This window comes from Strix uralensis, chromosome 9 (genome assembly GCF_047716275.1).
Source record: "Strix uralensis isolate ZFMK-TIS-50842 chromosome 9, bStrUra1, whole genome shotgun sequence".
Classification (NCBI taxonomy): Eukaryota; Metazoa; Chordata; class Aves; order Strigiformes; family Strigidae; genus Strix; species Strix uralensis.
This window is the reverse complement of record NC_133980.1, coordinates 20619004-20643629: the sequence shown is the minus strand read 5'-3', so window position 1 is coordinate 20643629 and position 24626 is coordinate 20619004. Positions and strand designations below refer to the sequence as shown.

At 42.6% G+C, this 24626-nt stretch overlaps 1 protein-coding gene and 1 long non-coding RNA gene across 2 annotated transcripts in view; both read right to left on the bottom strand.

Annotated features, from left to right (window-relative positions):
* The window catches only part of CUL3 (cullin 3), a 59470-nt gene extending 54201 nt beyond the window's left edge, over positions 1-5269 (bottom strand). The window contains exon 1 of the mRNA XM_074877698.1: positions 4771-5269. Within this exon, the coding sequence (XP_074733799.1) occupies positions 4771-4836 (66 nt within the window). The 5' untranslated portion in view covers positions 4837-5269. The remainder of the gene's footprint in view (positions 1-4770) is intronic.
* A 10296-nt stretch (positions 5270-15565) lies between these two features.
* LOC141947284 (uncharacterized) overlaps positions 15566-24626 on the bottom strand; it is an 11325-nt gene continuing 2264 nt past the window's right edge. Inside the window, exons 2-3 of the long non-coding RNA XR_012630068.1 lie at positions 23681-23835; positions 15566-15869 (exon numbers count right to left, since the gene is read on the bottom strand). This is a non-coding gene — a long non-coding RNA (uncharacterized LOC141947284). The remainder of the gene's footprint in view (positions 15870-23680; positions 23836-24626) is intronic.

Sequence of the window (24626 nt, the reverse complement as noted above, 5' to 3'; positions counted from 1 at the left end):
TTCAAGTAAAACACAAAATTCACATCAACTTTTTGAATTGATGGATCCGCACACTTCAGGTTGAAGCATAAATTTTAACAAACCTCATCTCAACTTGCATCACCAATTCCCCAAGATTCGAAACAAACCACAGAAGCAGTCAGCATTCCCTTAGAAAAAAAAAAAAGCGCCTTCTGCCTACACAAAGCCTAAAACAAGTGGTTGCTAGCTCTGAGAAAGGAGCAGTGGCAATGAAAATATGAGTCTTAATACTTTCTCATGGAAGAGTTGAAGCCATTCACTTTTCAGTTTACAGAATTTTCTTTGAGGAAGGCATAACATCAACTGATAAATGGGGTTGAAAGAAACAAAAGTCTGTCTGCCTTTTTGCACAAGACCTGATGAAACGAGAATTTTCTTGGGCACATGTATTTCAAATAAAATGGATCAGTGAAGTTTTTATATATACACATATATACACACACTCTTGAAAGACTCCTATTTCAAGTGCATGTGTAGAATCTCTCTAAATGCTCTCCAGAATTGATAATGTAACCATGTAATACTGATCCACCAGCATAGTTCTGAGATCTGGCAAAACACTATTTTGCTCTAGAGAGGAAAGATAGCTCTGCAGGAAATGAAAATTATTAAAACCACTCAACACCCCCCCACACCCCGCCCCCAACTATAAAGATCAAACCCAATAACCTACATTGGGTCATGCTGGTTTTCAGAAAGATGTGTCCAATCAATTTTATGGTGACAACTGACATATTGCACTGGGAGTTCTTGCAAAACAGTTAATTCAACATAGCTGAACGTTACTTGTATAAATTTTGAAAATGAATTCACAGAATGCTTTCTGAATTCTCACATACTGTTCATTTCTGTAAGAAATGTGCATTTTTTACTTTGTACAACTTCTCCACCAAAACACATTTAGGGCTACTATTTTCCACTACCTAAACAGTCACCGCACAACAGCTCAAATACACTTGCTGGAAACATAATTTATACGTGCTAGTTCTCCGTTATAGACATCATATTTCTCCAAAAGTTTTAAGTGAAAATCTAGCATTCTTTGGCACCACTTTTCACAGATTAACTAAATCATCTTAAAATTAGATTTGCTGCAAGCCTGTTTGAGAGCTTTTAAAGTATTCCTTTAGCCAGCAGCAATGGGCTTACTGAGAGTTGAGCAATGAGAGCCAATTTGAGACCCTGAGAGTACTGTAAACCAGGGAAGGGTAGAAGACAACCCTCAACACTTCTCCAAAACAGGTGCAATTAATCCATGTTTTGTAGGAGTAGCAAACCTGCATTTTCATATAACGCACATACTGTGTGTTCAGCAAAAATACTACTGCACTCCTCCAAATTAAAAAAAAAAAAAAAAATAGAATATTTACAAACTATACCCAACTTACATCACTGACAATTACTTGACATCCCACAAATGGTGTTATTTTTAGTGTCCAACCACAACATATTCCTATTTCTTGCAGCGTGTATGAATTTGAAACAAGAAAGTTTAAAGATTGCTTAAGAAAAAAGAACCTACACTCACCCAAAAGTTTCATCTCTCACTTTACTCCAAATGCTATTTGCATAGACCTTATACAAATACAGAACAGCTGTAGAACATCATGAAGGTGTTAAAAGTACCATAAGTGGCTATTGAAAGTGCAGTGGAAGACTTAGGGTGGTACATAAGGTTACCTAACTGCATAAGCTTAACCTCATCAGTTTGCTCTACTGAATATACAATAAACTGCCATAAAAAATTACTTCTGTTATTCTTTCTAGGTTTAAAAAAACCCACCCAAGTCTGAAGTCTCAATAAAGAATGCATCCTCATCTGGACTACTTCTGATGCAAAGATTATTACTGTCTAAATCAAGCCCAACAAGAGAACATGAGAAACTTCTTTTTAGCAAGTTACTTCTTAAATTAGCAAAAGAAATGCATTTTTTTCTACTGTGAACAGAAAAATTGGTTAAATGTATAGAAAACTGTTTTCCTCAACTACTTTTGATTACTCTGCAAACCCACTTCAGCAAAACAGTACCCCATGTACTCAAAGTCATTGCCCTTGAGGTAAGAAAAACCACATCAGAGCACATACCAGGAGCTAGCAAATATTAACGGACACTTGGGATGACAGATAATCTGCCATCAATAATTCCAAAACATTAAGATCTCCAGGTAAAACATGGGTGATTTTAAAATGTTTTGGTCAATTTCTGCTTAATTTCTAGTAAATTAGAAGAAGAAAATGTTGGAGTAGTACTATTTTGCAAATTACTATTTTTACTTTCCTTTAGCTACCGTAAAATACAACAATAAGAGAAATATAATGAAAAAGAGAAAATACCAAAGAGACAGAACCTGCATGGAGGGAGTTACCATAATATTGCTATGTTCCAGGAACCTTACCTCTCCCATTTGGCTACTTCTAATTTAACATAATAGTAAATAGCTACTTCCATGCAAGAAGCGAACTAATCTAAACCATGTAGACCTGCTGAGGAAAGATGATCAATAAGAAAACAAATTGAAGCAGCCTACAAAGTCACCTCTGGAAGCACTCTTAATTCAGAGCTAAAGAACAGAACCACCAAATTTGAGATAAAAGAGTGAAGATCAGTAGCTGAAGTACAAATAGTACACTTTCTAAATATAGACTCTATCCCACACACAAATGCAATCTCATTGACATGAATAATCCCACTGCAGTCACCGGCACTATTTGCAGGACCAAAGCTACACAACCACTTAGGCCTCTGCAAAATTCACGTTAAGATTTTTACATGAACTATGGCTACTGCATTCTGCAATTACGAAAGAGAAACCCCTCCAAATCTCTCAACCAAGTACATGCTTCTTTTCTATAAACACTTTATCAACAGGATTGTCAACAAAATCTCTTAGAAAATCTATTGAAGGGAACACCTGAAAAATTTCTGTCAACAGATGTCACCAAACATTTAAGATCTGTAGGCCTTGATGCCTATTTACTTACTGAATTAAGGAGATTTTTAAAAAAACTTTTCATCTAGACATTCTTTAAGCAACTGAAAAGAAAGACAATGCAAACAAAAACAGTTTCAGACTAAAGGAACCTGATTACAATGTGTAACTTTATGTAAGGGCAGGGCTCTGTACAAGCATTCTTCACCCCCCAACTAACTTCATATGTTCATTTACAGAAATGGTGAAAAAAGTAAAACACAAACTAAAGTTTATCCCATTGTTAAGTCTGCCTTTGTTGGCTGACCCATATCTACATATTCACGGTTGGAATATATCAATCTGTTTATCAGATTAAAAGACTGCTATATTTTTGGTGTAGTTTGTTATAAAACATACATATTGGTTTTGTTATGGTTTATTTTTGTACGGGTTTTCCTACTACTTGTTAGTAAAGCCCTGGCCACGTTGCAGTAAGTTTTTTTTCTTTATTTCTATAATCCAACAAGTCCTAACAAAATTGACATTCTTGAAAAAGGCTGTTAAAAGAAATAAATGCAATTTTGAGGTCAAAAACCTTTCATCAGATAAAATTCATAATTTCATAGCCCATTTTCTTCTTTTGACTTTTACCACTAAATGCAACTGTCAATGATTTAGAGGAAGGAGTAAGGGGAAAACAGTATATATCAGATTGCTATGATTAAGCCAGCTGTTGAGAATATAAAGAATTCTCCGATTTCATCAGTGAGAGTTTTGATCAAGCAAATATATTGATAGATTCTTTGCCAGTGAAATAAGATAAACAGGTATGTCCAGTTTCTCTATAAAGGCAAGGCACATTAGTTCTACACTACTGCCTGCTGGGATCAGACGTAGCATCAAAAAGTTAACGCTAAACCTTAAAAGCCAGTGACTCAACTAAGTATCTTCTTTTTAACGTATGCAGCAATGAACACATACACACTTCCTGGCCATCCTCTGGTAGACTGAAGCTTTTCTATTTCTCTCATTCCTCAATGTCATTAATAGTACTGTAGTTGTTATTCTGTTGTAAGCTTTAATTGAACCAACTGTCAAAACACAGCAAGCTTTATGGCAGTATAAATTAATAATCTGGCTCATTCCCCTCTAACTCAAAGGGATGGCATGCTCATGGCTCTACCGAACATGCATGAAAGTTACCCATGTCTAGATGTTTATAGTAACCTCTTCTGAACACCTGGCATCGTGCCACCTAAATCTTATAATCATAGGACTTATAGCCTCTTACAGAGCAAGGAACGAAACAGATGCACCGAGAGGAAACTCTCCAGAAGACATAAATAAATACCCCCCCCTTCCGGGGTTAACTCATTTTGTTGATGTAGGCATATAACCTTCGACTCCTTCTCTGAGGCCTTTTCCTTGAAAACAAAGAAACCAGCCCCCTCCCCCGCCCCCCCAGTGCCGCGCGTGGATTTTCATAATTGATTTGTTTGACTGATGAGGGAGCCGATACTCGCGGGGACCAGTTCCTCCACCTCCCACTCGCCGTGCGGCAGGGAGCACTGCTCCCCCGAGATCCCGCTCCCGCCCCGCAACTCGCACGGGGGGGGCCCGAGGCCGCCGGCCGGCTGACAGCTCACCCCGCACCGCTCGCAGCCGCGGCCCCCTCCGAGCCCCGAGGTCGCCTCTGCCCGGGGCCGGCCCGGCTCGCCACCCCGCGGCTCCGGGCACACGGCGCGGCTGACAGGGCGGCGAGGCCGCGGGGCCCGCGGGCAGGCGGAGGCCGGGGCCTGGCGCGGCCGCTCAGGCCGGCCTAGGCCCGGTACTCACAGGGAAGGCTCGGATCCGCATCTTGGTGTCCTTCCGGCTGCCCGTCCCCTTGCTCAGGTTCGACATCTTCGGGCCCGGCGGCGGCGGCGCCTCCCGTCCGGAGGGACGCCGGGGGACGCGCGGCGGGGCGGCAGACCCCGGGAGCGGAGCCGGGGGCCGGGCGGGGGAGGCCGCTGGCGACCTTCACTCCGGGCTGCGGCCCCCGGGGCTGCGCGGAGGGCGAGAGGGCCGGGCCGAGCCGGGCCGAGGCGGGGGGGAGGGGGGGGGCGGGGAGGCGGCGGCGAGGGGCGAGGCGGCGGCACAGGCCCCTCGCTCCGGCAGCGGCGCTTCCTTCACCCTCCTCCTCCGCCGCGATGGCGGACAAACATCGCTCAGTGCGCAGGGCCGAGCGCGCCCCCCCTTCCTTTCCTTTCCCTTCCTCTCCTCTCCTCTCCCTTCCCTTCCCACCGCCCAGCCAGCAGCCAGCGAGAGACAGATCCGGCCGCGGCGGCGGGCGGGGGCGGCGGCGGCGGCGGGAGGGCCGCGGGGCGGAGCGCCGCCTGCGGGGGGCGGGGGGGGCCGCCATCGCCGCTCTCGCGAGGCTTCGGCCGCTCTCGCGAGACGGCCGGGCGGCCCGAGCTGTCACCGCCGCGGCGGGCAGAGGGCGGGGGCGGGGAAGGCGCGCGGGAGGAGAGGGCGCCGCTGATTGGCGGAGAGCGACGCGGCGGGGGGGCGGGGCGGGGCCGGGCCGCGGGGCTGCGTGTGGGTTCTCCTGGCGGAGGTTCCCGCCCCGCCGTACCCCCCGTGTTAGGCCGTGGCCGGTGTTTCCTTGGCGCTCAGTGCAGGTGTCGGCACCCGGCAGGGAAGCGTGAGTGGGCCTCGCGGCACGGAGCGCGGCTGGAGCGCGGCTGCAGCCCCGGGCCTGTGGGGAGGGGGCATCGCCCTCGCCCTGCCCCCAGACGGACAGCGCCTACCCCGCGTTTCGGCTGCCTGGCATGAACTTTGCTATGCTCAGCTTAAGAAGGAAAGGCAGTTTGTTCCTTTTCCTATCCCTTGCCCTTTGAAGTCTCCCGGATGTCCATTCTGCCCCTCTGAATCATGTCACTGGTAGGCGTATCCCTCTGCGGAGGCTCAGAGTGGCATGATGCAAGGCAGGTTTATTTATGTTTTGTGTTTTTGTCACAAGCATGCCTGAGAAATGAGGGTGCCACCTGAGGCAACGCTTATATGAGCCCAGAGTTAAATATAGGTCATTCAGGAAAGGGCAGTAGCTGTACAAGGGAAGAAGGTTTTGAAAATGTCAGATTCTGTGAATTAGTAGCAGCGTAGTACGTAGTACCTGTGAAAGTTAGGCTGGTCAGCCAGAAAAAATCTAGGTCCCGGTCGCCAGGGGACTAACTGAAAAGTTAGTGGCTGAAATTGAAATCGGGGTCAAAACATACCTTGCTCAAGATCCCCCAAAGGAAGTACGTGGCATAGCCAGGAAGAGAATTTCTTTTAGGTGACTCTTAAACTGGACTCCGAATACCACTGCGTCTGGTGATGTACACGTTATGCGTCCGGCTCCACTTACCATTATCATTGCTGTTTTCCTACAGGTGCCTCTATTGCAGCACAGGCCCTCGGGGCACAGAAGTAACATACCTTCTCTGAACTAGTTTACGTCTGTAAGAGTAATTTCACCATTTTTGTCTCCTTGAGTTTGTTAGAACCATCTCCCATTGGGACTATGTGTGTTCATATACGACATATTTTTTAATCTCCTGATCAGAATTAAGTATGTACGCCTAGAGAAGATGTTATATAACAGCAACACAATAAACAATGATTGCAACATGAGTATGCAATACAAACCAGTCCTCAAAATTACAGTATAGTCAAAACACAGATGAAACATGAGATGAGAAGGGAAAGATTGCCATTTGTTAATAAGAATACGGCTTCCACATTGTTTCAATATAATTTCAATCTTATTTCTCCTCCTAAGTACTTCCTTTGCCAAATGAGGACAACCTCTTATGTTAATATGTTTTTTTTTTCCATTCTGTGACAGTTAAGATCAAGTCATTTGAAAAGGTTTAATTTTAACTCTTGTAAAGACAGTTTGAAAAACTGAAGTAAAAAGTAAATTTGTACTGAAACACAGTTTTCATTTTGAAAATGTTACAAGAGTACTTTTCAACAAATTTAGTGCTGTTTTCAAAAACCAAATCTTTTCTCACAAACTGTTTTTGAGGAACCAGCATTTCTTCTTTCAAGAAAGAAGAAAAAGAAAACTTATACTGTATTCTTTACTGCACATTGCTCTAGATTGACTTCTCTAATTTCTGCTTTTGTGCTTCCTCTGATGCCGGCCTTATGCTGATGGCAGCCCTGGACCACCAGCCTCTTGCCTTCTCTTCATCTAAGCTGCTACTAAATGCACATTTTTATCTAAAAGTCAGAAAAGTGCTGACTCGCCCTTAGTCACTGTTCGGTCCAGCCCAGTATGCTCAATCAAGTGATCTCAGTTCTCATGTCAAGTAGCTTTATTTTACATTGTGAGCTTATAGCTATAACATACTAGCATAAGTATATTGCTAGTTCTTACTTTATTACTAAAAGCTAAATTTGCAGTCCGAGCCTTCTTTTTGTGCAGATTTATGACCCGGTAGGAATATCTGCTATGTAGAAATTCACCCATAGCTCTGTCCTGTGACTGTCCAAGGTGGAGACAATTGCTATTTTTTTAGTGCAAATTTTTATTTTCCATACATAATGTACAAAATGAAGTTTTGCTAAAAATTAGCCTTTGAGTTTACACATAGAACTAATGTAGAGGTTCGTTAAGTGCTTATAATGTTAATTCTAGGTGGGTCAGAGCCAGAAGGAAGACAGGCGGGTGGAGAAGGACAGATTAGCATAGGAAGAGTGAGCCACCCTGTTGCTTAACTGGGTCATCTCGACTATCTCACATATCTTATGCATCTTCTGTTAGTCCGGCAGTGAAGTAACGGTTCTTGTGCAGAAGAATGGTCACCCTTGTTGGAAAGTTCACATCTGTGTGTAGTAGCAGCCTTAAATGCATTTTACACCAACCACAACAACATGCAGATGTACAAAGGCCCCCAAAATAACTTACACTGTGCAGAGAAGAGCTCAGCATTATCCAAAGCAGTCATTTACTGTTTTTTTCTGAGGTCCTATCAGCACTCTGATTTTAGATATTGATGATATCACTAAATAATAGTGGAAGTTGCTGTGGTTTAATTCAAATGGTGACGCTTTCCTTGGAAAGGCTTGATTGTGCTCCACCAAAGCCAGGAACCAAGATTTTTTTTTTAAAGTAAACATCACTCCCAAGGAATCATACAAACATATTTTCAGGTCTTCCTCACATATTCCCTCACCCCTGCAACCATCAGTGATATTTGACATTTGAAATACACAAGCATAAAGAAAAAAAAGTATTTCTATCACAGCAGGAAACAGAATGACCATATCCTGGTCCACAGAGCACCTAAATGCCTGCAAACATAGGGCATTTCAGGGCTTGACCTCACTGTACGGTCCTACTGTGGAAAAAAAGAAATAAAATAGCATTTGCATGTTGTGGTGGGAAAAACAGTGAGTTCTCTCCCTTTAAAGCCCAGAATCACGGGAAGAGCTTTTTTCCTTCCTTTTTTTTTTTTTCCTTTTTTTTTTTTTCCCCCCCCCGTTAAGTACCTGCATCACTTTGCCTGTGATGGTTGCTTTCAGATTTGCATGAATGATATGTGACACAGTAACCATATGTATAAGACAGTTCCCTCACTTTCCCATGTTACTATTTTGGGAGATACAGTAAACAAATAATCCTTTTCATCACAATTTCTACAACCTGAGAAAAAAAATGTACTTTTTTTTTGTAACAACACAGAGATATGCACCAGCAAAACAAGCATCTGATGAACGAACCACAGGGTGGTTTTGAATAGATTGTATTGAGGATTCTACCAAAAGTAGTTCTGCCAAAAGCAGAATCTTACTCCAAATTGCTGAAAGAACAACAAAGCTCAGAACAACCAGTTAAATGTACACTTTTAGTGCTTTAATCCCTCCCCTGCAAATCAAAACAGTAACTGGCTGATTTGTGTTCAAGGTTCATAGATTACAGTAGTATAGGGACAATAGGGTCCTGTAAAAACATGATAAATATACAGAAACATGATTTACCAGGGCACTATTACATTTCTCTTCAAAGAAACAGAATAATTTCAAGGCATACTGTTTCACATCATTTCTATCCACTTTGAGATTTTTCTTTTCTTTCCTGCACATCCTGGCTAAAGAAAAAGCTTGTTTTTATCTTCATCTATCACTGCGTCAGAGTACTTTAGGGAGAGGTGTAATTCAACATAATAAAGCTACCAGCATATCAGGTAGATCCATAATTTTGAAAGGTTTTTTTTTCCTTCCTTTCTTCCTTCTACAGAAATAATGTAAATATTATTTTATTTTCTTTAAAAAGGAGCACAGTTGGGTTTTATTTTTTGTTTGGTTTGGGGTTTTTTTTGACGCGGTGGAGGCAGTGGGGGTGGCTGAGAGGCCTGGGGGTGCAGTGGAAGGCTGTGGAGTGCAAGGCAAGAAGGAAAACAGGCAGCATAAAGTTATTTGCTTATTCCCTCATGGAAACTCATTGCTTAGAACATTTGGCTGGGCTGTGTTTAAATATAATTTCTGCTGTATTTAAATGCCACCACAAATAGAGTAAATGCTATAATATGACAGTCTAAACAGTTCAACAGTTTCAAAATTGAAACAAACTAAAGTACTTTCAAATATTCTTGCAGGCAGGAAGAAAAAGAGATGTTGAGGTACTATGTCAACCCTATTTTCTCTATTACTGACCTGACTTAACAGACAAAACCCTTGCTGATGGGTACGGCTTAACCCATGCTCTCTCTTAGAGCTCTGTGTCTCGCATCCCATCCCATCAGCCAACCCAAGAGCAGACTTCACCACCAACTTGTTGCACAAGATCTGCCCCTAGTGCCGGCAGACTGAGTGAACTGTTTACAGGCAGCATGCTGAGGACTGGCAGGAGAGATGATGAGGTTGTTGTAATGAACACATCATGTAGTGACACATTTTAAAAACAGGTCTAACCAGACAATGCACATAATAACCAAAATTAATGCTGTCCAACCAGCACTGGCTTCCCTTTCAGCACCTGACACACTTTGAGATTGTTGGAATAATACATGGAATAATCATAGAATCATAGAATCACAGAATGGTTTGGGTTGGAAGGGACCTTAAAGATCCTCTCGTTCCAACCCCCTGTCATGGGCAGGGACACCTTCCACTAGACCTGGTTGCCCAAAGCCCCGTCCAACCTGGCCTTGAACACTGCCAGGGAGGGGGCAGCCACAGCTTCTGTGGGCAACCTGTGCCAGGGCCTCATCACCCCTCACAGTAAAGAATTTCTTCCTCATATCTAATCTGAATCTACCTTCTTTCAGTTTAAAACCATTACCCCTCATCCTATCCCTACACCCCCTGATAAAGAGTCCCTCCCCACCTTTCCTGTAGTCCCCTTTAAGTACTGGAAGGCTGCTGTAAGGTCTCCCTGCAGCCTTCTCTTCTCCAGGCTGAACAACCCCAACTCTCTCAGCCTGTCCTCACAGGGGAGGTGCTCCAGCCCCCTGATCATCTTCGTGGCCTCCTCTGGACCCGCTCGAGCAGGTCCATGTCCTTCTGATGTTGGGGGCCCCAGAGCTGGACACAGCACTGCAGGAAGGGATCTCAAGAGCAAACAAAGTCAAGTCTCAGTTCAAGTGCAAACTCACATCTCTAATGCATGCCTTTGACAGTCATCTTGCACAATATGACTGCAAAATACACCAGGAAACTGGTGGCCTGTAATTCACCAGCACTGCAGCTTCTCTTATGGCAGCAATTGCTTTAACTACTGTACCATCGGCTTCTTTCACACCCTCCCTTGTTCTCTGTCAAACAAGGACTACAGCAGTACAATGTAACATATAAATAAATGCCTGTGTCCTCACTGCACGGCTACTGCTAGAACAGGGAATGCCATCGTGTTGAGAAAACACAGACTTATGCTACAGCCCCATTTTCTAACTGTGAGACCACCACCTCCTTGTCAAGTGGACAGTTTTGACAGGCTTTCAGTAGTGTGACAGGAGATGTGGTTGGAGCAAATCTTTTGTGTAATGCTCACACTACAAAAAAAAAAAAATCAAGCTACAGCAGTTGCAACCAACAGTGAAAGCTGTAATTGTGTGGTTAGACAAATGGTTCAGGTTCAGAAATTTTTCCTACTGCATCACAACAATCTGCTCTTAGAGGGGAACAAGTGTGTATATAGTGTGTTAGAAGGTGGCCTGAAAGAGCTAGACGCTTCAAAACGCTCAAGGAAAATTTTCAGAAAAAAACCCCACGTTTCTGTTACAAACTGTGGAAGAAAATACTGTGCACAAACCCAAGTGAAAGTAAAAAGGTTGTGCCAGTACCATCACAGTACACAAACACCTACCAAAAGGTTAGGGGTGACCTGATCTTGGCGTATAAAGCTCCCACATGGGAAAGTGGTTTTTGAGAGTACTGCCATCTAAATCAAGTAGGAAAAGAAAGCTTGACAAAATGGTTGGAAAGTGAAGCAGTGAAGGTAATTATTCCTTAAAATTATTTACCTACAGATGCGACAGATCCTTCATTATTCAACCTGTCAAATGAAGCTCGGTAACTTCCTAAATACCGAGTCAGAGTCCAAACAGGGCAAGTTTTGTCAGGACTAGCTAATACCACTTTCTTCAAAAACAGAAGCTCTGGATTTACTGAGGCACTCACTTCAGTAGTAATTCCATCAACAGCTCTCGGCACCATATAGAGATGGGGTGGGTAATATAGCTATTCGGCAGATTCACCCACTGCTTTGCTGTGCACACACAATACTGGTGGAGAACGTGTGCTCTGAGATGGTTGACAAATTTTTATTCTTATGAGATCTAGTTTCTTAGTACAAATTCAGTTTCCTTGAGACCAGAGGAAGTTGCTTTGAAAGTTGAGGGGGAAACACGTTTCAAAGTTTTCACAGTTACCTCACCAGAGATTACTTTATTTGTGGCTGTTACTGACTTTCACGCCTCAGCTATTTTGACGTTTCCTGTTAGCTAAGTGACACAGAACTGGTCGCCTAGCATGCTTAAAATGCCTGTACATTTGTGGCCTTTTCACATTCAGGTAAAAACTCTAGGTTTCCCACATGGGAATTTCCTCCTTTTAAAATATATGCATTGTTTTAAAAGTTACTTTTGCACAGAAGTCTCTAGTCAGCTGTAGTTTGCATACTTTCCAGGTCCTTTACACTGCCATAGAAAGGCTTGGGCAGCAAAGTGACTAATCTTCAGTCTCAGGTCAGGTATTTACTGGAGAAGCAGCTGTGCCAGTTTAAGATGTGACCTGACGTCCAGGTGTTTGTCATCACGGCGCAGCAGCTGTACAGTCAGCCCTATTGCATAGCGTAAAAGACTGTATAAAAAAAATGGTGTTTAAATTCCAGCAGAAAGTCAGGTGGGTAAACTTACATCACTCCTACCAGCATTTACTAACCTGCTGCCTTTGCACTGAAACACGAGGAGTGCCCAGATGATTTATTCTGACATCTGAGCTGTACCAGGAAGAGGGTAATTTCCAGTTTACTGGTGGGAATGGATGTCTTCAAGTGCCACAAAGCCATTTCTACAATGACTGTGTGACTGTAGCCTCAGAAAACAGTCATTATTTTAGAGGCTGACAGTAAACATCCTCTTCCAGACCTGGCTGTGCAAGCTAAAGATCCCAGGCATCTGGAATGGGCATTCCCAGAAATCAGGGCTCTTCCTGTAGCTCCATAAAGTGGAATTGTGCTGCTGTTTTCCTAATCTGCCCAAGACAAAGCGTGCTGGTTAGTGCAAGCCTGCCTTTGTCAGCTGTTTGAACTAACCCAGCAGAACTTGCCTGAAGCAGAGTATCATGCATTTGTTCCCCTGCATACACCTTTTTGGCAGAGTTATATCGGTGGTTACTCCTGGATATGGTGAAAATGCAAAACTTGAGGTACAGGGAGCAAAATTTTCAGCAGTGAAAGGTGTTTGCAAAATAGTAATGACACATGACCACCAAGTAGTTAACCACGTTGCTTATTACAACTGTCCATTTTCTTAGTTCTGCCTAATAACTGTGAAACATCCATGCAAAACACAACTGTCCTTCAGGCGTTAAACAGCTCTCAACTCACAAGGTTGAGTTCAAAGCAAAAAGTGATCTTTTAACAGATTTTATACCATCACAATAAATTCAGACAAGATGCCTCTTTAAACCATAAGATTATTGCTACTATCTCTACTATGCTGTTATCTAGGGGCCAACAAACAGTCCTCATATCCGGCACTAGACAAGCACAAGAAAAATAGTCTTCTACAAAAAAGCTCGTAAATGATATAGATAAGGCAGGTTATGAGGAAGGTGTGGCAGGAAGGAAAGTGTGTTTTCAGGAATGGGATTATGGTTCTTGGACTTTCAGTCTGAAAGGAGGCCTAAAGAAAATGCGAAAAAAACCCCTCACATACTAGATATCTTGAACCTGCTGTGAACATGCATGATGCCTGGTAGCCAGGCCTCTGACCTGAGCATTTTTGAGCATGTCCAGACCCAGATCCAGGCACCAAGTTCTTTCCAGGTATACACAGGTACTGAGCAGGGTTTCCTTTTTTTTTTCTCCTTTCATTTTCTAGAACATAATCTTTGGTCTAGGCACCCAGAGTTGCCCCCAAAAGGCCAGTGTCCTTTTGTGACCTTGCCATCAATCCAACTGCCTTTAAGAAGGCTCTTAATTAACTTGCAAGGGTTTGGGTTCACCTTAGATAAAGACCTTCAAAAATTCTTTTCTTCAAATATTTCCAGTTTTATTTTATTTTAAATCAAGTAGGCATCATAGCAGAACAAGAATTTAACAAATATGTGCAATAACAAAAAACATGTGGGACAAATGTTAACTGCAAACCTTGTCTCTAGTACTGGATTGTTCAGGAAAATAAACGCAAGTAAATTCTAGGACGGTCCTGAAGTGTTTTAGAAATAACAGGAGCAACACTTGCGCTATTTTAGCCATTTCATTGTTGAAATGCTATCACAGTTTAGCAACTCCTAGACATCAGGAAACAGTTCAGCAAGCCTCACTTTGCAGATTTCTTAAAACAAAGAATGCCAAAGACTTTTTCTCTGCCAAATTAGGTGAAGTCAGCCAAATGCAAAGGTGTAAATCCTGTCCTCTTGTGTACTCAGTGCCTCTAGCCGTTCTCAGGACCTGGCAGAGATTGAAGTTGCCTGCTATTAGCAACTAGAAGAAGCACGAGGCAGAATGCCAGCTTCTAAATTAATCAAACAAAAATCCTTTTCTAGTTAAGTTTTAAAGACGTATATTTCTTTCACACCTAGCGCTCAATACATAGGCAAGTTTAAGTGAGCGGTTGGAAAAGTACCAAAGACTTATATATACTTACATTGCTAAAAGAAAGACTGCATTTTTGGACTCATCCCAAAGATCTATGAAGATGTCCCTCGCTCCATCTCTGGGCCAGCTGGACTATTAGCAGTTGGGAAGATTTTTTGATCAGAGTAGAAAGTCCTAGAGATCATTTCACAAGCCCCATCAATCAGCCTAATGCTGGCCCAGTTGCTGTAGGAGAAACATGTCCAAAGAATTTTGCAATTAGTTAAAAGGGTGATTCATTTCATTGTAGATTTTCACTCAGGGAGAGTGGCATGGGGTTTTGTTTGTTTGTTTGTTTGTTTTATTTAATGCTGCTTTCACATTTCAGAACTGCCCTGACTCCAAGGACTTATCCCAATGAACAGTCAGATATCCAAAAAAGCCCTTATTCAAATACATCCGTTACCTTAATGAAACATTCCAAACGCTCCTTCACCATGGGTAAGAAAACAACACATATATAAACACATTTCTGAAAGGGAGAGAAATGCTTAAAAGTGACTTGTTTATTGAAGTTTTGTGTAATGTATAGCCAGTACACCATACACAGGAGCTGTGGTGTTACTTACCACATACACTAAGGTCCCAGTAAATACACTACTGGACTGTTTAAAGAGTGACATATGGTGCTTACTAACAAGAAAACATGTATAGATGCCTATGAGAAGAAATGCTATGATATTCCAGAGTTGCTTTTTAGTATTTGTAGGAAAGCATCCAGAAAGAAGAGAGGAGCATCAACGTCCAGCTCTGCATACCTTCTGCCAAACTCTTAAAAAACTTGCTAGGAAACCAGTATGTTCTGAAGAGGGCTAAATAGCTGAAAAAACCGTGATGAAACATATGCAATTCTTTCCATAGGGAAAATTAATTTTCTAGTCATATCTGCCCAGAGCCCAAACCATTCACTCTCTCTTCACGTCCTCTTCCGCTTCTCCTCTTCCCTAGATACTCACCACCAAAAAAAAAAAAATAATCCAAGCCAGCCTTCCCTGCATAGAAATCTACACCAACTAATCCTTTACATAACTCTGCCAAGCTCTTTCCATGCATGTCAGCATTAGCTTATGACATTATTTTTAAGATTTTCCCTTCTGATCGAAACTCTTTGCACCAATGCTCGTTACTTCCTCCTCCTGTGTGCAGCTGCCCCAGCCAGCAAGGTCTTTGAAACCGCCAGTGCTGAACACAAACTGGAGCAAGGCAGGATGCTGTCATTGCTGCAAAGGCATTACTTGTGCCAGATATCTTGCTTTTAAAATATACTTTTATATATATATGCACACACATACATACACGTGTTTATATATTTTTTTATTCTCAGAAGATAGTTTTAGTTTGCATACCAACAATATGTAGCTTAAGACTCACCTTCTCATTCATAGTAACATATGTATTACTGACAGATATCTTAAGGAGGCCTTCTAAATGTGAAATGTAAACATTTATTTAAAAATTAATATGCCTTTCAGGCCTACTTGCACATGAAATCCATTGGAGCTCAGCTGCTGCATGTGGCAAGGCAGTTCCAAGCTGGCTGTCGGATGCACACAGTGCTTGATCAGACTCATTGCTGACAGGAGCTTCATCCAAGGTCTCATTTCTGCAGCCATAAGGAAAAAAGACATCTACTTTAGGTTAGCAGGAATTTAACCACTAGAGCAGGATTTTTAGTCACAGTGTTTTCTCCTTGGTATTACGTGATGGGTAGAATGCAGAGGATTTTGCTCTGTGTTTTAAAGAAGACCTGTGGCAATGGCAGAAATTGTCATTCAAGGATTTCCCAGGCCTGTGAGAATGACTTGGCTTGAAGGATTGTGTGTCCAAACACACAGATTACCCAATAAAATCTATTACTTTCCTGATGCTCATCAGTCCTAGTCCTATGAATCAAGAGCTCTGTTGGGTAATCCTGCATTTTAATTATATTTTGGTGACATGCATGGATTTGAAATGTTCTTCAGGGTTACTTTGACCACAAAGCGCTCTGATGCTGGATGGCTGTTCAAACAGCTCTGCTTCATTTTCCCTTTGCTCAAGCATTGTGCAAGGAAATATTTGCAATGCACAAGAAGATGCAGAGGTCATGGAAATAATCCTGAACGTGGGACAGATTTTCAGACAGTGATGCCATAAGCAGTACTTGTCAGAAGAGCCCAAAGCCCAGGCAGCCTGCATGACAGCAGCAACCTTGCTGCTCAGGGCCAGGTGCTGTTTTGGCATCAGAATGTTCTATTGCTATTCCCATCTCTTATCCCCAAAGCATGGGAACCGAGGCATATAGCTGAGGGTGTTAGCCTATATTAGCAAAACAGCCTCAAAAGGTAGTCTAATATTTCTTACTCAATTAACAATTCTCTTACTTTAGGTGTGGAAGCAGGCAATAATATCATCTCTTTAATACCCATACTTACAGGTGAGGTAAGAGAAGATGTGTTGCCCTAGAAGCCCCAGCAAGTTCCATACATAACTTGTATTACAGCTTACAACTGCATTACAATTTTTGGTAGCTGGATGTTGCCACAGGGCAAAATGAGGAATGAAGCTGTTGGCCTAGGGGCAGCAGACGGAAGTCTGGTAAGCAGTGGAAGCCAATGTAACTTAAAGTCTGCCATCTCAATGGCCAATCCTTTGAAAGGCTTGTTGCTATAGACCTGGGCTGGCTTTACCTGTGATATTCCTTCCTGCATCTCCACTTTCAGCTGTAGTTAAGATTATAGTAACTAGCCTATACACGTTACTGGACAGCAGGATTACTGTTGTTTTTAATGTATTACACCATCAGGCAAGCTGTTGGGACAGAACAGCTGGACAAGTTGGAGCTAGCCTTCTCCCAATTAGCTGCTTGGTGGTTATGCTTCTCAGTTAGAAACTCACATGTCTCCAGTTTTACATTTGTACTTGCTTATTTCAGCTAACAGAAGAAGGTCCAGAGGACAGATCTGATGGCCAGCAGGTCTGGAGTTATATGCTGGATCATCTGCCCTATACCCCATTGCACATTCTGTTTTCCCTTAGGAAAATGTGGATGCCACCATTCACCTGCATTACAAGTATCACTTGTATGAGGCTTTGAAGAGGTGGTACAGCATACTCTGGTAACTGATGTTTACTTTTATACAGCGTACAGGCCCATCAAGCAAAACTAAGTTAACATTTTAAAACTAATTCACAGGTTAGTTTTAATCTATTTCTCACAAACACTGCTACTGGCAAAGGACTGTGAGGATGCCTGGTCCTTCAGGCTCCTCAGCAGCCTGGGAGTCTTTTCCAGCAGCTCGCACATACTGCACGCTGTGATGGCTATGCTGTGTGGCACAGATTTTCCCAGTCAAGGTTCATTGGGAGCTGGTTTGTTTGCATTGCAGTGCTTCAGAAATATTCAGCTTTCCCTTTCCCAGAAGGCTATTCTGTCAGAGTAGGAAAAAGAAGGGAGAAAAGAAAGGGGGAAACTAGCCAAGCAGCAACAAAGGAGGCGAGCAAAGCCACAGCATGCTCCTTGAGGGGCTGCAGGCACTGCTGTGCATGTAGCAGAGAGAACAAATTACTCCGACAGCAGTGTGATCCTGAACGCTTTGAAACAGTTATGTGCACACAAACAAATTACAGCATGCTTGCTGGTCACACAAAATACAGTGTGTTTGCTATCTCCATATTATTCCATGGAGCCAAAGTTAGCATCGCACCTCTGAGCTGTAAGTCATATTACAGTACAGCTCCTGTTTTACATGTGCATATACACATCATCCCCTCTTTACTAATTCTAAGCCATGTCCCCCAGTCCATAAAAGACCAGGACTTGGATTTCCCTTGCTTTCAGCAGTGAGTGCAGCAGTCCTGGTCAGGAAAAAAAGGAGCAAAGCTGGCACACACACAGAAGTAAGTGGTTAGCTGCAGTTGCAAACAATTTTTTAAAAGGCTGATGACATGTCCAGATTTGGGCAGCTTTCTGCTACGTCCATCACGAGGACAGTGCCAGTTTCCAAGTGCATGACAAATCTACACTGGAGCATGCAACACATGCATGCTAACTGGCCAGTTCTGATCTTACTGGTGGCCTAAAGCTGAGCTCAAGCTGTTTGTCCCACTTCTTCAACAACTTTTATAGTCTTTGTCATGTTCTTTGTAGCTACAACTAAACTGCTTCATCCAGCTGGAGCAGAACTAGTTCAAGCAAACTAGAGACAGGCACAGATACACGTTCTTATTCTAAACAAAATAATTAATCTTAAAATAAGAGAGACATGTTTATTCCCTAGCATCACTCAAAGACACACTATATAGAACCATTTCTGATGAAACCAAGATGGTCCAAGTCAAGAATGGAAAACACTGGTTTTCGCAAAACAAATTAGCAGAGGAAAAATCAGTCTCAAGGGGACTTGCTGAAGATCTCAAATATATGTAATTCCACATTTAATATTAAAAACCTTAAATCTCGGTTGTATTATATCTAATATTCGTATCTGCACAAAACCAAGCACAAATCCAAAACCAGAACAAAGACTGCTATTGTCCCCAAATTAACCTGTAAGAGCTATTGGATAGCCACAGTACATTATAAACAGACCAAAAAGATGCAGTGCATTTTCAGTAGCTAGCCTGAGCTAGTAAGACTTTTTTTTTTTTTTTTTTTACTATTGCTAGTTTCCAGAAAGGTACTTTCTGTTCCTGAGGATTAGTGTATCAGCCACAGCAGAAGTCAGACCAACAATTTAAACTTTGGAGTGAATCTTTTTAAACATCTAATGCTAGCTGGTTTGGCTATATTGTTCTGATTTGTGGGGGAAGGACCTTCCTGCATTACAATATAAATTAATTGTACAGAGATACACAGGGAAGACAGAATACACAATAAACATTAGAAAGTGCATCAGAGGGATCATTCCTCAGGTTTTCTTGGTAGTGCAGAGTTTAGCTCTTCTCCGCTCTGCACATCATCTCAACAGACTGTGCCTTTCAAGTTTGTTCATCATTGATTGGATGAAGGGGGTGGTTTAAGGCTGAAAGGAAGATTATGGAGATTTTTGGATAATCCTTCAAAGGGATTTGCCAGGGTGACAGCCACTCCCCCATCACACGATGAGTTGCCCTCGTCCCTACCCAGCCCTCCAAGGACAAATGGCTGGCAAGTCAGGTGCTGGTTAGATCATCACCAACACCTACAGTTTCGAAAGGAGAGATCAAAAAGGAGATTACAGTTGTAGGTGGAGATGCAGAAAACATAAGGCTGCCTTCATCTACCTCTTACTATCAGCTAGTCTGTATCTGAGTTTCTGATCCCACCAACTCACCCTACCACAGGCAGCTGGGTCACTTTAATTTTCCAGTTAAGCCCTTTCCCCTTGTAGAGCCCATTAAAAAAAATAAAGCTGCTCTAACAACCAACCAGCACCCATCACCTTCCTCACTCCTGATCACCGCATTTCTCCCTGTGCAGGACGAAAAGGAGCCTTCATCCCACTGTGCCTTTAAAGACCCATGGACACACTGGGCAGAAGGCATACACTTCATTCTTTCAGTCTTCCTCTTCCTTCCACTTCACTAGAATCTAAATTTCTTCCTTAAAACTTACATTTTTTTAACTTGTTAGCCATCCCTGCTTGAACATTTAAAAACTCAGGGTTAATAGCCCTTCTACTTGACAAATCTACAGAGTTTCCCTAGAGCTCCTTAGCCACCCCTCTCAGCCTTTTGGACCTCTCTTGTATCACCATCACAGATTTCTACCTAGATTTTCTAGGAGAGTTTACTACTCCCTATTTATCACTCCCTAATTACTTACAAACTTTGCTTCTCTTGCTTAAGCAAGGGAAATTTTTTGTATACCTCCTCCTTTTCCCAAATTGCATCGCTGTCAAAGCTCAGGTCCAATTCTTCTCGGGGTTTATGGGGATTATGGGAGCTGTAGTCCTCTGAAAATTGAGACAGTGCTGGGCTTGTGTCCCTCATAAAACTGTAGAACAGTTTGTCCCTATCGAGAAAAGAAGGATGTTAAGCTTCACCTTTGCACAGAATGGATCCAGGTATTTTTCAGTCAAAGATACCACATGGGATATAGCTCCTAGATTCAGTTCAAACAAGGAAAGCTAGAGTAAACATGTATTTGTAAATAATGTTACGAGAAATCTAAGCACACTGTATAATTAACACTATTGCAAAATCTTACTTGGAGGTGTAGAAGCAGCAAGGAAGCTGAATGTTACATCTAAAGCATCAAGAGAGCATCTGTGGTAGGTGGTTTTGTGGGAAAGGGTAGCCAAAGAGAAAGCTCACTAGAAGAAAGAGTTGTTTGATTTGAACAAGGCTGGATGTGATGGAGGCTGGCGCAGAACTCAGACAAGAAGAAAGTTAAACCATTAGCATATTCAATAAAATCCGCAATTTAACAGTTACGGGTCTGATTGAGACCTGTAGCCACAGGAAACCTGAGTCCACCTCTTAAGAACAAACCCCAGTTGTTTAATATGCCACAATAGACGATAGCTAGATTATAATTTCCAAAAGTAAAGCAGCAATTTCTCACAATATTAAAGACGAATAAAGCTAGTGCCAGCATTTACCAGTTATTGGTTTGACGTTATTGGGGATGTGCTGCTAAATTTCTTTGGATTCTTGAACTGGGCCCTTGGAGTTTTCTGACTTATGTAGCAGATGATAGGTGACATGAATAGCACCTGAAAGACCCTCTTTTGAACGCACAGGGAAGGGATGCTGGTGGGATGGAAGAGAAATATGCCACAGACCCCTCAAGATGCAACCTTGTTTAACAGCACAGCCTGCACAGGCTGATATTACACTGCTTCTTCGTTTGACACAAGCACCTTAAAGTTTGTAGTTAATTTTCCAAAGGAACAAGAGCCCAGAAAGCGACCAAACAGCTCCATATGCTAATATGTTTGAGCTACATGGCTCGGAATACAATACAGATGTAATAGCACAGAACCAAAGATTGATGAGCCTTGGCTTTTACTCATTTTTGCATTATTCTCGACTGCATTCTTCTAGTCTCCTGGATAACTGCACCGTCTGTGAGCTCCTGCAGAAGCGAGCCTGACCCAGGCAGCTGAGACAAATGATTCTTTGTAGCTCGTTGCAGTGATGTTAAAGCTGGAACAAATTTCATTAACTAGCAATCAGAGGCAAAAATCCAAGTAATGAGCTCTTTTCTATTTAGAAAAAAAAGATATTGGATGCTAGCTCTTGAATGTAAGTAGTGATACAAGAGGCAAGCTAAAGAGACTACCCAGAGGAACACGCACAAGGACTTTAAGCAGAAAGTTTTATGCGCAAATGTACCCAGAGGGCCTGTTTCTCCTTTACATGACACATATTTTCACGGATGCAGCCCTGGCTTCCCCAGCTCAGAGGAGATGAGTGCCTGGGAAGGGCTGGGATGGGTCATGCACCGCAAGAGAGCAGCCCCACGGCAGCACACGTGTGAAGCCGGGGGAGAGGGAACGATGCCAAAGTCCATCCAGCTCTTGGAGCAAATCATTCATTTCTTCAATTCCCTCCTCGTCAGTGTGGTAAAGGGCACCTGTGAATAGGTTTTGGACCTGAGCCGGTAACTTTTCCCAACAAAGCTGATTTAAATACTATTGACCCAGTCTCCCATCTCCAGCTCAGCTTAACAGATAACCAGAGAAGTCGGGGTTTTGAAAGCTTTCTTGAGGGTAAAGCCTACACTAGTACAGTTTCACTGCTGTTGAGTTAGTCTACATTAACGACATTTAAATTTTGCCCAGGGTCTTTAATAAGAATTCAGATATAACTGCTGGGGTTTTTAAATATATGTTTCAAAAATTGGAGCCATCCAAACTATGCAGGGCAGCACATCTTCTGTGTTTATTTTTATTCCTAATCTAGACTTTACATCAGCTGTCCTCATGGTTTGGTACCGTGAAGTACTGGAAGCCTACCAATACGTATATAAAACTTCCTTTTCAGTTCCTGTTGGTAGAAGGGCAGATTCTTTTTCTCTTCGAGTCACTAAAAAGTTACTGCACAGGCTAATTCAAGACAAATGTGAACACATGAGATCTGAACAATGGATGTGAGGCTGCGTTTGCAGGAAGTATGCTGAAAAGGACTGCGTCCTAGGGGTCTTCAGTAGGAGAGAGTGCTGGCAACCACTTGGAGAAAGGATTCTGTTACTGCTGTGGTATTTTGGGCTCCAGACTGCAATGTTTAGAATGTGCTCTGCTCAGACGGTTATGGGAGCAGCCCCTCCACCATGGCAACTAACATATGGCTTTGCATTGTTGCTAATAATCACACAACGGAAAGAAAAAGAAGTAAAAAGGAGGACATCCTTGCATACACAGACTATGAAAGTCTATGACTGCATTCTCCAAGGCTGTAACCAGAAGTTATAAATTGCTATACTGCATATTTTCACTTCTCATCTAATTGAAAAAACAGCGTATACAGTTTTTGCAGATAGCCCATTTATTTTGCTGAACTACCTAGAGCTCAAGGATGCCGTTTAGTACTAGCTGGGTATAAGCACAACAAAAGGCCAGGGGAAATTGGCTTGATATAATTATTTTAGTCAGGTATGGATGAGTAAGTATATTTTTTGCAAGGCCACAGCACCCCCTTTCCAAATTAATGGATCTTTTGCCACAAAGGCAGAAGAAATATAAGACACACTTGCTCACAAACTGCCAGGAAGGTTGCAGCGTTTTACAGGGTTAGCAGCACAGTCCTTAGGCTGCTCTTTGGCTTCCAGACACATCACTTTTAGCAATTTGTAAGGGATCGATGCACTTGATCAGTAGTTGACCCCCGTCTCAGCACTGGACACAAAGCTGCTTATGGGAGGAAGGATAGGCTGTGCACAGGTGAAGCCCATGGAGGACTTTGCAGACATACTTCATCTGAAGGTATCCTGTGCCCTCGCAATGAGGCTCGGGATAGAGACCCAGAGAATACCAGTGCACAGCTCTGTCTGAACTTATCACCATCCACCCTATGTGTTCTGGGAAGCAAGAAGCCCTCTAAAACTAAAGACATCCTGCTCCTTTACAACCCAAATACACCTGCTCTGCTGCTCCTGCAGCAGAGTGGCAATTCGTGTCAATGCCAGACCACCACAATGGGGTCCAGTATAGACTGAGAGACCTGAACTTGCTGCGCCAAGGGAGACCTAATCACCGACACCGGAGCACAGCGACAGATTGGGAAGGGGAGTATTGTTGTCTTCATTTTACACAGAGTGGGCTGAGATACAGAAACATGCAGGGTGTTCTGTCGTTGGTTAAAGACTGGTGGTTATACATGGAAATAGATGCTGATCTCGAAATTCTAGAAAGCACTGATTACATTGTGCCAAAGGGAATAAGAAATTTTAAAAAGAGTCACACCAAAAATGTGTTATAAATTTTTCTCTCTTGCTTTCTTTTATCTTACCTGGGAGGCTTCTGTTATCCAGCTAGAGATGACAGAGGTGGCCAAGGGCACATCATGGGCCATGGACAGTGAAGGGTGAGCAGCCCAATGACCTGCATGCAGACAATCCTGGCTTGAAGATTCTTTATCCGATTCTCTCATAACAACAAACAAACCTGAAAAAATAGTAGGATCAATTCACTAACCAAAGAGGAGCTAAAGTAATAATGATAAATTCAATTCCAGCATGAATTACCTCGTGCAATATAGATTTAGTATGCAGGTGTTAATGTGAATTTTGGATAGCCTATTTGAATTGCATCACCAAATCTTTTTGGTAGTTGCTAATCTTTGTTACTAAAAATCATTGGATTGCTTATTTAAGTGTCACGCATACAATAAGAGAAGATACTAAAGTACTAGAAGAGAATATACTAAAGTACTTTATTTGCAAATCCCTCCAGTGATTCAGGTTTTGTAAACCTGAAAATTAGTTTTATTTGTGTATAACAGAAATTAATTTATAAATTGAAGACAATAAGCAAACCCATACAATTCTTAGGTGATGCGGGAGTTTATTCCTCTCCCATTTCCCTTAGCTTTACCTTCCTGATTTGTCATTTCTAGTGTCAAATTATTTGCATTCATATCAACTGCAGATTTACGCGGGTAAAATTTGCACACAAAAAATCAGTCACCTCACAGTGAGTTACATTTGTACTGATGGCACTGACAGTCACGAACTCTACATCCGATTATTTTTAGTGACTTTGCAGGCTGCGATAAAGCAGCGAGCCCGGCTGCGCAACCGGCACGCTATTTTTAAGGTGACTAAAATAAGGGTGTCTTCACCCTTTTGGGGGCAGCCGTTCATCTCCACGGAAAGCGGCTCTGCCGGTAACGGCGGGGCGAGAGCGGGGCGGCCTCGGCGGGGCCCCGGCTCCGGCGGGGAGAGGCCCCCCCCTAG